This window comes from Trichomycterus rosablanca, chromosome 2 (genome assembly GCF_030014385.1).
Source record: "Trichomycterus rosablanca isolate fTriRos1 chromosome 2, fTriRos1.hap1, whole genome shotgun sequence".
NCBI lineage: Eukaryota > Metazoa > Chordata > Actinopteri > Siluriformes > Trichomycteridae > Trichomycterus > Trichomycterus rosablanca.
Window position 1 is genome coordinate 10,455,696 of NC_085989.1, and position 16,755 is coordinate 10,472,450.

At 41.3% G+C, this 16,755-nt stretch overlaps 1 protein-coding gene across 1 annotated transcript in view; it reads right to left on the bottom strand.

Moving 5' to 3' along the window:
• Window positions 1-5,115: 5,115 nt before the first annotated feature.
• efna3a (ephrin-A3a) overlaps window positions 5,116-16,755 on the bottom strand; it is a 232,478-nt gene continuing 220,838 nt past the window's right edge. The window contains exons 2-5 of the mRNA XM_062990080.1: window positions 12,916-13,217; window positions 10,791-10,856; window positions 9,743-9,808; window positions 5,116-5,234 (exon numbers count right to left, since the gene is read on the bottom strand). Coding sequence (XP_062846150.1) covers window positions 5,116-5,234; window positions 9,743-9,808; window positions 10,791-10,856; window positions 12,916-13,217 — 553 coding nt within the window. The remainder of the gene's footprint in view (window positions 5,235-9,742; window positions 9,809-10,790; window positions 10,857-12,915; window positions 13,218-16,755) is intronic.

Below are 16,755 nucleotides of genomic sequence, written 5' to 3' on the forward strand. Positions count from 1 at the left end.
CTGATTCTTGAACTGAACTAGCTGTTTTATGTACACCGATCAGCCTTGTTTCTACACTCACTGTCCATTTTATCAGCTCCACTTACCATATAGAAGCACTTTGTAGTCCTACAATTACTGACTGTAGTCCATCTATTTCTCTACATGTCTTTTTAGCCTGCTTTCACTCTGTTCTTCAATAGTCAGGACCACCACAGAGCAGGTATTATTTAGGTGGTGGATCATTCTCAGCACTGCAGTGACACTGACATGGTGGTGGTGTGTTAGTGTGTGTTGTACTGGTATAAGTGGATCAGACACAGCAATGCTGCTGGAGTTTTTAGATGCAGTGTCCACTCACTGTCCACTCTATTAGACACTCCTACCTAGTTGGTCCACCTTGTAGATGTAAAGTCAGAGACGATCGCTCATCTATTGCTGATGTTCGAGTTGGTCATCTTCTAGATCTAGACCTCCATCAGTGGTCACAAGTCGCTGCCCACGGGGCGGTGTTGGCTGGTAGACTATTCTCAGTCCAGCAGTGACAGTGAGGTGTGTAAAAACTCCAGCAGCACTGCTGTGTCTGATCCACTCATACCAGCACAACACACACTAACACACAATCACCATGTCAGTGTCACTGCAGTGCTAAGAATGATCCACCACCCAAATAATATCTGCTCTGTAGTGGTCCTGTGGGGATCCTGACCATTAAAGAACAGCATGAAAGGGGGCTAACAAAGCATGCAGAGAAACAGATGGACTACAGTCAAAAATTGTAGAGCTACAAAGTGCTTCTATATGGTAAGTGGAGAAACAAGGAGGTGGTTTTAATGTTATGGCTGATCGGTGTATATCATTACAAAATCAGCAGGAAATCACCTCACCTTTGGGAGGTACTCTAAAAAAATCATCATACAAATTAATTCACTGAAACTCTCATACAGTAGATCACACCAGTACGCAGCAATACCTTTAATTGTTTTCCAGGAGTTCATTAGGTTTGGATACTACTCATTAGCTCCTGGAGAAGGCTTTAATGTTCAGCATAGTGAGTCCAAGCTGTGATTGTTAGCAATTAGTCTAAAGAACAAGGACCAGACCTCAGGGCATTTACACAATTTCAATGCATTTAACTCGTAGATATGGATAAAAGCTTATAGCTTATATTTCTGCATATCAATTACTGATGTATACATTAGTGACGTGGATTCATTTATTTATTTATTGTCTGTTTTACCAGGTGGCAAGGTGGCTCGGTGGGTAGCACTGTCACCTCACAGCAAGAAGGTCCAGGGTTCTCACCCCAGGCAGGGCGGTTCAGGTCCTTTCTGTGCAGAGTTTGCATGTTCTCCCCGTGTCTGCGTGGGTTTTCTCCGGGAGCTCCGGTTTCCTTTCACAGTCCAAAAACATGCAGTCAGGTCAATTGGAGACACTGCGATGGACTGTGGTGTCTGCCCTGCGATGGACTGGCGCCCTGTCCAGGGTGTTACCGTGGGCCTTGCGCCCATTGAAAAGCTGGGATAGGCTCCAGCACCCCTCCAATTGGATAAGAGAGTGAGTGATACCCAAAGCGTAACTGTGCCACCCAGTGATGTGAATTGAAGTTTAAAAAACCTAAAAAAAAAAAAAAAAAAAAAGGGCAAGCAAGGTTTAGAACAGGGTTATTCAAACCCTGGTAAGAATTGGGAGCCAAAAAAAAAATGGGTCACAGAGAAAAACTATTTCATAATTATTAATAATAATAATTGTATATTAATCATTTATATAATAATAATTTATAATAATAATAATAATAATAATAATAATAAAATTAACAATTAATATAAATAATAACAATTTATATTAACAATTTATATATGAATAATAATTTATACAATAATAATAATAATAATAAAATAAACGAATTCTACCAGGCACATACACTTGTATGCAAAAGCCCCTTTATGGAGGCTTCATGTTACCTCTTGTAAACCACAGTGGGACCAGATTGTAGAGCATAAGAAAGAGAGTAAGATGCATTTTTTGTGTTGCCTGGGTTGCATGTACAGTGGGGCCAAAAAGTATTTAGCCAGCCACTGATTGTGCAGGTTCTCCTACTTAGAAAGATGAGAGAGGTCTGTAATTTTCACTATAGGTACACTTCAACTATGAGAGACAAAATGAGAAAAAAATATCCAGGAAATCACATTGTAGGATTTTTAAAGAATTTATTTGTAAATTATGGTGGAGAATAAGTATTTGGTCAAACACAAACAAGCAAGATTTCTGGCTCTCACAGACCTGTAACTTCCTCTTTAAGAAGCTCTTCTGTCCTCCACTTGTTACCTGTATTAATGGCACCTGTTTGACCTCGTTATCTGTATAAAAGACACCTGTCCACAGCCTCAAACAGTCAGACTCCAAACTCAACCATGGCCAAGACCAAAGAGCTGTTGAAGGACACCAGGAAGAAAATTGTAGACCTGCACCAGGCTGGGAAGAGTGAATCTACAATAGGCAAGCAGGTTGGTGTGAATAAATCAACTGTGGAAGCAATTGTAAGAAAATGGAAGACATACAAGTCCATTGATAATCTCCTTTGGGGTCAAGATCTCATCCCGTGGGGTCAAAATGATCATGAGAACGGTGAGCAAAAATCCCAGAACTACACAGAGGGACCTGATGAATGACCTGCAGAGAGCTGGGACCAAAGTAACAAAGGCTACCATCAGTAACACTACGCCGAGAGGGACTCAAATCCTGCAGTGCCAGGCGTGTCCCCCTGCTTAAGCCAGTACATGTCCAGGCCCATCTGAAGTTTGCCAGAGAGCATATGGATGATCCAGAAGAGGATTGGGAGAATATCATGTGGTCAGATGAAACCAAAATGGAACTTTTTGGTAAAAACTCAACTCATCGTTTTTGGAGGAAGAAGAAGAACCCAAAAACACCATACCTACTGTGAAACATGGGGGTGGAAACATCATGCTTTTGGGCTGTTTTTCTGCAAAGGGGACAGGACGACTGATCCGTGTTAAGGGAAGAATGAACGGGGCCATGTATCGTGAGATTTTAAGCCAAAACCTCCTTCCATCAGTGAGAGCATTGAAGATGGAACGTGGCTGGGTCTTCCAGCATGACAATGATCCCAAACACACCGCTCAGGCAACGAAGGAGTGGCTCCGTAAAAAGCATTTCAAGGTCCTGGAGTGGCCTAGCCAGTCTCCAGACCTCAACCCCATAGAAAATTTGTGGAGTCCGTGTTGCCCAGCGACAGCCCCAAAACATCACTGCTCTAGAGGAGATCTGCATGGAGGAATGGGCCAAAATACCAGCAAACCTGGTGAAGACTTACAGGAAACGTTTGACCTCTGTCATTGCCAACAAAGGTTATGTTACAAAGTATTGAGTTGAACTTTTGTTATTGACCAAATACTTATTTTCCAGCATAATTTACAAATAAATTCTTTAAAAATCCTACAATGTGATTTCCTGGATTTTTTTTCTCATTTTGTCTCTCATAGTTGAAGTGTACCTATGATGAAAATGACAGACCTCTCTCATCTAGGACAACCTGCACAATCAGTGGCTGACTAAATACTTTTTGGCCCCACTGTACATGTACATTTTTTTCTTTACAAACAACTTGGTTTGTAAGGCTGCATATCCGCGTTGTCCAGTAGACACTAAAGACTAGAGCTTTAAGTGCCCAGGTGGCACAGCGGGATATTCCGCTAGCACACCAGCACCGAGATTCTGAACTCCTCGGTTCGAAACTCGGCGTTGCCACCGGTCGGCTGGGCGCCATCTAGCGGGCATAATTGGCAGTGCAGAATGGGAGGGATGACCGGACTACGTGAGTGGGGCCTTCAAACGCAGTGCAAGGACCCTGATCAGCAGATAGAGGTGGAGGAGGCGTGAGCAGCAACATACTCTCCTCTTATGCAATCAGGGATCCCCAGCAGCGGAAGACAGATTGACTACGCTAAATCGGATTGTAAGGCTGCATATCAGCATTATCCATATGACGTTCATTATTGATAACAAGTGCTTTATTACATGTGGTTGACCTTGATCAGTAGGTTCTGGTTCTGATGAAAGCTTGCTAGTCTATGAATGCCTAAAACTACAACTATGACATAACAAAGCACAGCTCCCATAATGGATTACCACTGGTCAAAGCACACTTTTATTCAAAACAACAAAATCAAATGTGAAAATGCCCAGTTTCCTGTGCTCTGTTCTTAGACTTCTCTTTAGAATTGGTTGTTTTAGTTGTTTTATTTAAATAACGTTTTGGATATTGCTTTGTCAGACTTTATTCAATCCTCTGCACACCGTTCCACATCAAGTCCATCAATTCACAATCACCAGATAAATAAAACCATCAGTCGTAAGATAAATAAAGCACCAATGATATGCGACGAAGCAATGACAACGTGAAACGTACAGTCAAATGTATTTGTTCTGCAGTCCTACGATATAAAACCTCTCACACTGTTACAAAAACGATTGCTACGCTAAACACGGACACCTCCTTGGGCGCAGTCTGATCCTTACGCGCGGTTATTTCCCAGAGGCTTAATCATCATAGGAAATCACCTTGGAGAAGAAGTTCATTTTATTTTGAAATAATTATCATTGTTTTCATTGATTATGAAGATGACATTTAAAGAGTGACTCCTAGAGTTGCTAATGTGGTGGGGGAAAAAATACTGACGGTGGAGCATTCTGGTTCAATCTACTACACCAGGCAACGTAAACGAACGTCAGCTCTCGTTTTAATGGTATCATGCTCATCATAACCAACGCTCTGAAGAGCATGTTCACTTTGTGCTGCAAAGATGATCCAACGTTCCCTTTAAGAACCGTACAAGTTGCGTAAGATGACCCGAAGACATAGCTGTTTCCATTCCGTTTTGAGGTGATTTTACATACTAATACTTATATGGTCGTTCCTTCAAGTGTGAGCATGTCAGTTTTGTTTATCTTTGTAGGCATCTAACTCCAGAAGGCAAAGGCCACTGTAAGGTGCAGCAGATCTACTTTGAAGTTCTCCTATTAGTTCTACTAGTTTAGCTAACCTCTGATTGCCTGAGCCCAAGCTCAGTTTGATTCCAAGGCTGGCTTTGCCATGTCACGGTGAGACAGTAGCTAGGAGATGAAAAGAGCGGCGAGGAGAAGCGTCGCGACTGTGATCAACAGTCGATCTCGAGAGGGACTGCTGCCACTGACGCTTTTCTCCAGTTTGGGAATATTGGGGTTAAACTCATCTATGAATCAGAGAGAGAAAAAAAGCATACAGATTATTATTAATACATTCATACATAGACTGAAATGTGCAACAAGATCTGAAATTGAAGGACATTACAATGATATGGCAAAACATGTACAATTGTTATGAAATATAAATTGTTACATGTGGTAGTCAGGGATGTATTAAATGCTGGCTGCCAAAAATCAGCAAGGGGTGCTTACAGGCAGCCCTGGTGAGTACACACTGACAGGTTTTCGTGTGGCCAAGACTCATGCCAGAACACCGAAGGCTATAACATCTGGTATGAACCAGCATAAGGGCTGCTGTGGCTCAGACTGCAGATAATTGTAACACTGGTGAAAAGGTGAATGTGTCACACTGTGTATCGAACGTGTCTGTGTATGGGGCTGTATATTCGCAGACCAGTCAGAAGGCCCCTGTCCATCATCAAAAGCACTTACAGTGGGCACAACAAAAGGGTCAAGAGAGTATACAACCACGTTTTATTATTTAATGTACTTGCATTACATATATTCACTTTAAAATTTACACATAATATTAGTTTGTACTTTGAATTGCATCGCCCTGCAGCCAACACACACACACACACATAGTTATGAAAGACTCTAAAGACATGTATACTATATATATACAGTATATATATATACAGTATATATATACAGTGTATCACAAAAGTGAGTACACCCCTCACATTTCTGCAAATATTTTATTATATCTTTTCATGGGACAACACTATAGAAATAAAACTTGGATATAACTTAGAGTAGTCAGTGTACAGCTTGTATAGCAGTGTAGATTTACTGTCTTCTGAAAATAACTCAACACACAGCCATTAATGTCTAAATGGCTGGCAACATAAGTGAGTACACCCCACAGTGAACATGTCCAAATTGTGCCCAAAGTGTCAATATTTTGTGTGACCACCATTATTAGCACTGCCTTAACCCTCCTGGGCATGGAATTCACCAGAGCTGCACAGGTTGCTACTGGAATCCTCTTCCACTCCTCCATGATGACATCACGGAGCTGGTGGATGTTAGACACCTTGAACTCCTCCACCTTCCACTTGAGGATGCGCCACAGGTGCTCAATTGGGTTTAGTCCATCACCTTTACCTTCAGCTTCCTCAGCAAGGCAGTTGTCATCTTGGAGGTTGTGTTTGGGGTCGTTATCCTGTTGGAAAACTGCCATGAGGCCCAGTTTTCGAAGGGAGGGGATCATGCTCTGTTTCAGAATGTCACAGTACATGTTGGAATTCATGTTTCCCTCAATGAACTGCAGCTCCCCAGTGCCAGCAACACTCATGCAGCCCAAGACCATGATGCTACCACCACCATGCTTGACTGTAGGCAAGAAACAGTTGTCTTGGTACTTCTCACCAGGGCGCCGCCACACATGCTGGACACCATCTGAGCCAAACAAGTTTATCTTGGTCTCGTCAGACCACAGGGCATTCCAGTAATCCATGTTCTTGGACTGCTTGTTTTCAGCAAACTGTTTGCGGGCTTTCTTGTGCGTCAGCTTCCTTCTGGGATGACGACCATGCAGACCGAGTTGATGCAGTGTGCGGCGTATGGTCTGAGCACTGACAGGCTGACCTCCCATGTCTTCAACCTCTGCAGCAATGCTGGCAGCACTCATGTGTCTATTTTTTGAAGCCAACCTCTGGATATGACGCCGAACACGTGGACTCAACTTCTTTGGTCGACCCTGGCGAAGCCTGTTCCGAGTGGAACCCGTCCTGGAAAATCGCTGTATGACCTTGGCCACCATGCTGTAGCTCAGTTTCAGGGTGTTAGCAATCTTCTTATAGCCCAGGCCATCTTTGTGGAGAGCAACAATTCTATTTCTCACATCCTCAGAGAGTTCTTTGCCATGAGGTGCCATGTTGAATATCCAGTGGCCAGTATGAGAGAATTGTACCCAAAACACCAAATTTAACAGCCCTGCTCCCCATTTACACCTGGGACCTTGACACATGACACAATGGAGGGACAACGACACATTTGGGCACAATTTGGACATGTTCACTGTGGGGTGTACTCACTTATGTTGCCAGCCATTTAGACATTAATGGCTGTGTGTTGAGTTATTTTCAGAAGACAGTAAATCTACACTGCTATACAAGCTGTACACTGACTAATCTAAGTTATATCCAAGTTTCATGTCTATAGTGTTGTCCCATGAAAAGATATAATGAAATATTTGCAGAAATGTGAGGGGTGTACTCACTTTTGTGATACACTGTATATATATATATATATATACTGTATATATACACATACAGTGTATCACAAAAGTGAGTACACCCCTCACATTTCTGCAAATATTTCATTATATCTTTTCATGGGACAACACTATAGACATGAAACTTGGATATAACTTAGAGTAGTCAGTGTACAGCTTGTATAGCAGTGTAGATTTACTGTCTTCTGAAAATAACTCAACACACAGCCATTAATGTCTAAATAGCTGGCAACATAAGTGAGTACACCCCACAGTGAACATGTCCAAATTGTGCCCAAATGTGTCGTTGTCCCTCCCTGGTGTCATGTGTCAAGGTCCCAGGTGTAAATGGGGAGCAGGGCTGTTAAATTTGGTGTTTTGGGTACAATTCTCTCATACTGGCCACTGGATATTCAACATGGCACCTCATGGCAAAGAACTCTCTGAGGATGTGAGAAATAGAATTGTTGCTCTCCACAAAGATGGCCTGGGCTATAAGAAGATTGCTAACACCCTGAAACTGAGCTACAGCATGGTGGCCAAGGTCATACAGCGGTTTTCCAGGACAGGTTCCACTCGGAACAGGCTTCGCCAGGGTCGACCAAAGAAGTTGAGTCCACGTGTTCGGTGTCATATCCAGAGGTTGGCTTTAAAAAATAGACACATGAGTGCTGCCAGCATTGCTGCAGAGGTTGAAGACGTGGGAGGTCAGCCTGTCAGTGCTCAGACCATACGCCGCACACTGCATCAACTCGGTCTGCATGGTCGTCATCCCAGAAGGAAGCTGACGCACAAGAAAGCCCGCAAACAGTTTGCTGAAGACAAGCAGTCCAAGAACATGGATTACTGGAATGCCCTGTGGTCTGACGAGACCAAGATGAACTTGTTTGGCTCAGATGGTGTCCAGCATGTGTGGTGGCGCCCTGGTGAGAAGTACCAAGACAACTGTATCTTGCCTACAGTCAAGCATGGTGGTGGTAGCATCATGGTCTTGGGCTGCATGAGTGTTGCTGGCACTGGGGAGCTGCAGTTCATTGAGGTACACATGAATTCCAACATGTACTGTGACATTCTGAAACAGAGCATGATCCCCTTCCTTCGAAAACTGGGCCTCATGGCAGTTTTCCAACAGGATAACGACCCCAAACACAACCTCCAAGATGACAACTGCCTTGCTGAGGAAGCTGAAGGTAAATGTGATGGACTAAACCCAATTGAGCACCTGTGGCGCATCCTCAAGTGGAAGGTGGAGGAGTTCAAGGTGTCTAACATCCACCAGCTCCGTGATGTCATCATGGAGGAGTGGAAGAGGATTCCAGTAGCAACCTGTGCAGCTCTGGTGAATTCCATGCCCAGGAGGGTTAAGGCAGTGCTGGATAATAATGGTGGTCACACAAAATATGGACACTTTGGGCACAATTTGGACATGTTCACTGTGGGGTGTACTCACTTATGTTGCCAGCCATTTAGACATTAATGGCTGTGTGTTGAGTTATTTTCAGAAGACAGTAAATCTACACTGCTATACAGGCTGTACACTGACTACTCTAAGTTATATCCAAGTTTCATGTCTATAGTGTTGTCCCATGAAAAGATATAATAAAATATTTGCAGAAATGTGAGGGGTGTACTCACTTTTGTGATACACTGTACATATATACATATTCACCTGTCACTGGTCAAAATGTTATGCCTCATCGGTATATATATGTATATATATATATATATATATATATATATATATAGTATGTATACGTACTATATACTATATACTTGCAAAATTATTATAGAAATGATTGATATGCTTTTTCAGTTAGACAAGGCATCAATCATAAAGAAGACAAATGAACAAATTACTATTTTGGTGCATTGATAAGGCAAACCCCTTATATTAAGTTAAGAAACCAAGTTAAGATGACACTACTAAAATGTATTTTAATTTGAACATGTTTTTTTTGTAGTGAGTGGTGCAGTCAGTACAGCTGGTGCCACACAGAAACATGGGTGTGGTTCTATTCTACAGCCTATTGCTCTTGATTTGTTCTTTCCAAAGTCAGTAGAAAGACTGAGGTGGTGGATTAGATACTTAAATTGCCCAAGAGCGAGTGAGTATGTGAGAGTGAGAGCTCTATATTGCATTTAAAATATAAAACCCATTTTGTTTCAGTTTTACATTTTTTTTTAACTATAGACATTGACACACAATGTGATTTTGGAGTTTTGGTGTATACTACAGTATTAATTAAAACACAACACACTGTTTGGGTGTACACTTACCAATGTCATGTATGTTGGGACTGTCTGTGTAGTCAGGAGGAGTCTGTTCTGAGTCAGTGTGGGAAACTACAGGAGAAAAGAAAGCAATCAGAATTAAAAATGTAAAGCCGCTCAGGTGGTGCAGCGGTAAAACACGCTAGCACACCAGAGCTGACATTTCGAACTCATCGGTTTGAGACCCAGCTCTGCCATCCGGCTGGGCTGGGCAGCTACATGAACAACGACTGGCTGTTATTTATACAGGGTGGGAAGCCGGATAAGGACCTCATGGCTGATGCAATTATGACCTCTGCTGAATGATCGATGGCATAGAGGAATAATGCGTTGATCAGGGTGTGGCTCTTCGTACACAAAGCTGATCAAATATGCACCCGCCTTGTGTAGGTGAAAAGATGCAGTCGGCTACTGCACACGTGTCGGAGGGGGCGTGTGTTAGTCTCAATCTCCTCAATCAGCAGTGGAGATCAGCATCAGTAGAGAGGAAGCGTAATGGGAAATTGGGAAAAATGCAAAAAAAAAAAAAAAAAATTAAAAATGCGATACATTTTTTTCTGTTTATGCATTTCATCCCAGAATTGAAACGAAGCCACTGCGACTCTCCCAATCTAGTCGTATCCGGTTACCCGATCGTAATCAGTCTCTGCTGCAGACCTCCACTTCTGACTGAGATGAGTCGCAGCTGTCACACGCCCTCCCTCGCACGTGTGCAGTACCGGCCCATCTTTACACCTGCACGAGGCAGGTTCATACAGGGATTCGTTTTGAGCATGAAGGGTTTCATTGTTTGGGCTCCATTGATCAGCCAGCAGAGGTCGTGATTGTTGAATTCTGGGATTGCCTTTATCGCTAAGGAAGCATCGGATGCTCCCTCATTATTCAGTCAGTTTATCGTGTCGAAATAAGGCACCTTAGTAGGCAGCATATGAAGGTATCTAAGAATTGAGACAGCCTTCCCCTAAGGAGCGTGTGTAGGATGACATAAAATGCGTCTATATAGAGAGCTCACTAGGAATTCAGACAGACCCTGTGTGGGCTAGTTATTACTCACCTGTAGAACAGCATACAAATACTCTCATTCTTAAACAACTATGGCCATGGTGATGGGTGGGCGTGGCTGCAAAACACACAGTTAAAACAGATTATTTTCACTTTTACTGTTGTCTTACATTTAAAAAGTGCATTAAAACTGCATTTTGCATTCTGATGGAACTTTCCTGGCCTGCACAGAGCCCTAACCTCAACCCTTCTGAGCATTGCCGATGGTAAGCAAGGCCTTTCCATCAAGCATCATGTTCTGACTTCACAAACGCTCCTTTTGGGAATAATTAGGTACAGATTTCCACAAACAGAGACCTCACAAAAGAGGTGAAACTGTTATAGCTACAATGGAATGGTCAATGGGCTCATGGTTAGCTGTGTACATACTTGAGGCCATTAAGTTTACTGTACTTACTTGATATTAGTAATTAAAAAAAAAAAAGACGTCTGTGTAAACATGACTGAAGGATCAGCCACTTTTTTTCACCAGACAACAATAACACTAATTAGCCTTCTTGGATAGGTCAGATATCAGTTTAGCCTCACCTGACCTATGATTATTAAGATTTACTGCAATGCTCATTGTTCTAAATCATTGTTATAATCAGGAGGATGCACAATGGCTTGGTGGGTAGCACTGTCACCTTACTGCAAGAAGGTCCTGGGTTCGATTCCCAGGTGGAGCGGTCTGGGTCCTTTCTGTGTGGAGTTTGTATGTTCTTCCGTGTGGGTTTCCTCCAGGGGTTCTGGTTTCATCCCACAGTCCAAATACATGCAGTCAGGTTAATTGGTGATACCCAGTCAGACCCACTGTGACCTCTAATAGGATAAAGCGGTGGTAAAACAGACAAGTTACCCCGTAATTCCCTTAGAACTACAGTATACAATACTGAACTGTGAAACATTTAAAAGAAATGCATATTTTGTGAATATTATAAGCTACTAATACATAAAAAATATAAAAATAACAGAAAAATAGTGTTCCAAATTACCGAAATATGCAGGATCACACAAAAGCTTCCCCTAAGATACTTCAAAGTCAACAAAGTGCATTAAATCTTTGCATACCAATGTTTCTGTGACCTGCTGTCATAACATGTCAGTGGCACAGTGGTTATCCACTTAAAATCTAAGCAGAGCTGCAGGGGATTCCTGTCCTTCATCTGTTCTCTATCACTGTGCCGTCGTACCGTCGCTAATCCCTCAAGTGTAGAGAACATTTCAAACACATCCCTGGGATAGGGTTAAGAGACTGGCAGGCTTTGTGTTTCACAATAAATAAATAAATAAATAAATAAATAATAAAACTATATAAATAAATAAAATTAGTAAAATAACATAATTAAAAATAATTAATAAAATTAAAAAATAACAAAATTAAAATTTAATAGAAATAGTACAATTACAAATAAATAATAATAAATAAATAAAAAATAATAATAATAAAATTAAAAAGATATAATAAAATTAAAAATAAATAAAATTAAAAAATAATTAAATTTAAAATAAATAGAAATGCTACAATCACAAATCAATAATAATAAATAAAACTAAAATTATTTATTTATTTATTTATTATAATAAATAAATAATAAATAAAAATAAATAGAAATACAATTTAAAATAAATAAAATTAAAAATATTAAAATTAAATTAATAAATAAATAATAATAAAAAATAATGTTTTAATGAGTTAATGTTTAAGTTCATTAAATTTTAATGAAAATATTATGCTTATTAACATGCTAGGTAGAGGCATTATGCTAAACTAGACAGCATTTAATTAAATACAAATTCTTTATAAAAAGGTTTATATATTAATTCTTGCATTCAATCACTGTCTGTTTTACCACCACTTTGTCCTTTTCAGGGTCGCTGTGGGTCTGTTATAGTTAAATTATGTAGATACCTCACCATAAGTTTCCAAAACCATGGGCATTTGGTTAAAACAGCATTTGTGAGGTCAAGCCCCATCCCTGGCAGGTGAAAAGAAGTGATTGCTGGCTGTGCGTGTGTCTGAGGGGGCACGTGACAGTCTCAGCCTTCCTCAATCGGGGGTCTGGAGATAAGCTCCAATTGGATCGGGTGGAAAAAAAAGAATTGATCAAAACATATATGAATATAAAAATGCTTACATATGTAGTAATACTCATGACCCACGGTGAACTCGTAGCCGAGCGAGAAGGCGCTGTAACGCTGAAACTTCTCTGAAAACTTGATTGGAGCATGCGGGGCGTGTGGACGGTTGCACTCCCAGCGCTTGAAGCCCATCTGTGGGTCACAGCTCCGATAGCCGCGGTAGCTGACCATGTAGAGCACGTACTGCTCAGCCACGCCGCGCTCCAGCATCCCCCGGTGGGTTGTGTTGTAGTGCGGGCAGTAGATGTCCAGGTAGTCGTTGACGTTGACCTGCACGGTGTAGCCCTCTCTTCGCAAGCTGTGTGTAAAAAGAGACACAGATGACAAATGTCATGGTTATTTCATGTTTATTTTAGGGCATTCTGTGAGCTTGGGCCCCTGAAGTTTTTACACCAACCACATCAAACTATGTGGATGGATGGATAGATGGATGGATGGATGGATGTATTAATCCCATAGGAATAGTCAGTTATTACAGCAGTTCAAGATACATTAAAGTACACAAATATTAAGCATTGAACAGGAAAGAGCCTTCCCCACACTAAAAGCATATAATTTATTGTATATAATTAATTTAATACACCTTATGGCAGTGGGTGTGGCTGAAACACCTGATCCCAATGTTTAGGAAGGGTGTTCACATACACTGAACTACATAGACAGAGAGGGTGGCACGGTGGCTCAGCACTGTCGCCTCACAGCAAGAAGGTCCTGGGTTCGATCCCCAGGTAGGCCGGTCTGGGTCCTCCCTGTGTCTGCGTGGGTTTCCTCCCACAGTCCAAAGACATGCAAGTGAGGTGAATTGAAGATACAACTTTGTCCATGACATTATGTATGACATTAAACTTGTAAACTGATGAATGTTGTGTGACGAGTAACTACCTGTTCTGTCATGAATGTAACCAAAGTGTGTAAAATCCTAATAAATAATTAAATAAAATAAACATAGACAGAGCAAACTACTAACTACGTCGAGTTTAATCTTTTTAATACAACAATTTTCTAGCAATGAAACCTTCCCACCAGAAAATCATATTAATTTCTTTGCTTATACATTAATGCATTATTCTTCTTAATTATTTATTAATTTACATTATTTATTCATCCCAGTCTCATGCAAAAAAAAAAAAAAAAAAAAAAAAAAAAAAAAAAAAAAAAAAAAAAAAAAAAAAAAAAAAAAATCCATAGGCATCTTGCTGGGTTTTCAGACAGATCCAAAGTACACATCCACAACTGTTTGAGTCTAGCTTTATAAGCAAAACATTATAAAAAGCTTAATATTTGTTAATAATTTAGTGACTTGCAAGGTCCCACCATTTGTCAGACAAGTTAAGAACAAAGTAGCAGCACATTTTATTTAAAATAGGTGTGTAAATAAATGTAAAGGATTATATAAATCATCATTACAGCCTAACATTCTGAAATTTAAGTAACACCGTGTGTCCGTGTAGACGCCTACCAGCTGATAGCACTGCCAAGATTCAAACCCCGGATGTACTACTACCAATAAAAATAATATTAATGATAATAATAAAAGGAGGATTAAATTCTGGGCTGCCGCAAACACCATGAGGGTAGCACTGTCGCCTCACAGCAAGAAGGTCCTGATTTCGATCCCCAGGTGGGGTGGTCCGGGTCCTTTCTGTGCAGAGTTTGCATGTTCTCCCTGTGTCTGCGTGGGTTTCCCCGGGAGCCCCGGTTTCCTCCCGCGGTCCCAAAAAACATGCAGTCAGGTTAACTGGATTGCTTTGTGATGGACTGGTGACCTGTCCGGGGTGTTTCCTGCCCTTCGCCCAGTAAATTGGACCCCCGCAACTCTTGCAGGAGCAGAGGAGCAGTCCAGGTGTAGGGCAGTTGTAGCCTAGCAGGTAAGGTACTGGACTAGTAATCGAAAGGTCGCTGGTTCAAGCTTCACCGCTGCCAGGTGGCCAGTGTTGGGCCCTTGAGCAACGGCCTTAACCCTTAATTGCTTAGACAGTATGCTGTCACAGTACTGTAAGTCGCTTTGGATAAAAGCGTCTGCTAAATGCCTAATTGTAAATGTGTGGGTTTACCCCCACAATCCCCCACAAGACATGAGGTCAGGTCAATTGGAGATACTATATCGCCCTAGGTATTAAGTGTGTGTGTAAGTGTGTTTGCCCTGTGATGGACTGGCGACCTTTCCAGGTTGTTTCCTACCTTTCGGCCAGTAAATCGTACCCACTGCTTCCCCGAATAAGATAAAGAGGAGGTAAAACAGACAATAAATAAATGAATGAATGAATAAAACACAATGAAAGCCTAATTTCATGCAAAATGTTTGTAAAACCTCATTTTGAACAGTAGGTGGCAGTGTTTTACCTCATATTTACTCTTTCAGCACTCTTTCTGTAGTGGAACCATACAGGGACGAATACACACACATGCAGTGTTTCACACATACACTTACAATTGTAGGTCAGGTCCCACAGGAGATGATTATTCAATTACAAAACGAGGATCAGAAATGTCACCTGTTCCTCTATGCCTTTCTAAATATATACAACTACACCTTTTCTTGCATCAGTCCTCTTTGTTCTATTTTTGAGTAACAGTACCTGGATGTATTACGCTTTCTGATTCTGTGCATTATTCACACCTTTGGACTTTCTAAATCCATTCTTCCTCTTGTTTCTACACTCACTGTCCATTTTATCAGCTCAGCTTACCATATAGAAGCACTTTGTAGTTCTACAATTACTGACTGTAGTCCATCTGTTTCTCTGCATGCTTTGTTAGCCCCCTTTCATGCTGTTCTTCAATAGTCAGGACTGTCCTACAAGGTGGACCGACTAGGTAGGAGTGTCTAATAGAGTGGACAGTGAGTGGACACGGTATTTAAAAACTCCAGCAGCGCTGCTGTGTCTGATCCACTCATACCAGCACAACACACACTAACACACCACCACCATGTCAGTGTCACTGCAGCGCTGAGAATGATCCACCACCTAAATAATACCTGCAGAACAGCATGGAAGGGGGATAACAAAGCATGCAGAGAAACAGATGGACTACAGTCAGTAATTGTAGAACTACAAAGTGCTCCTATATGATAAATGGAGCTGATAAAATGGACAGTGAGTGTAAAAACGAGGAGGTGGTTTTAATGTTATGGCTGATCGGTGTATATACTTTTAAATAAAGCTACTGTATATTTGGAGTCTGCAAAAGGGGGCCATGGAGTACCAAAAGTACAGAAAGATTTTAAAAAATGAGGTATTAACTATTTAACTAGAAGTGAGGAAGATAGAAAAAGAGCGAGGAAAATAATAAAGACGAGAGACTTTCAGAATGGAAGGAAAAAATGAGGAAGACCTCGACAGTGTCGAATACGAGTGCACGCTTGGATGTCTATCAAAGAAATAATTGTCATGTCAGATCCAGAGCACAGCTATTAGGTTCTAACACTCCACACTGGAAAGTGAGAGGATTTTGTGCGCCTGCTCACCCTTGGGTCAGACTGTTAAAGCCGAATGTTCCACCAAGTGACCCGAAGGCACTGCATAGAGCCGAAAATAGTAGCACTTCCTATTGTAACAGCCTTCATCCTGACTCTACTCCTACATGTCCTGCATAAAGAGAGAGATTCAGTCCTCCCCGAGGACCTCCATACATGACGATAAGCGAAAATGGATGGATGTTATTTCCGCTCCTATATGCGTTCCGGGATCGTGACTATTTTTGCAGAGTCATCATTTGCTAATGAGAAAGAAGACGGGCTTTAAATAGTAGGGCGCGTCCACACGGAAATGTAATATATGGCATATATGCACCATGTTACCTGTAAGGTTATATATATACAGTATATATACAGT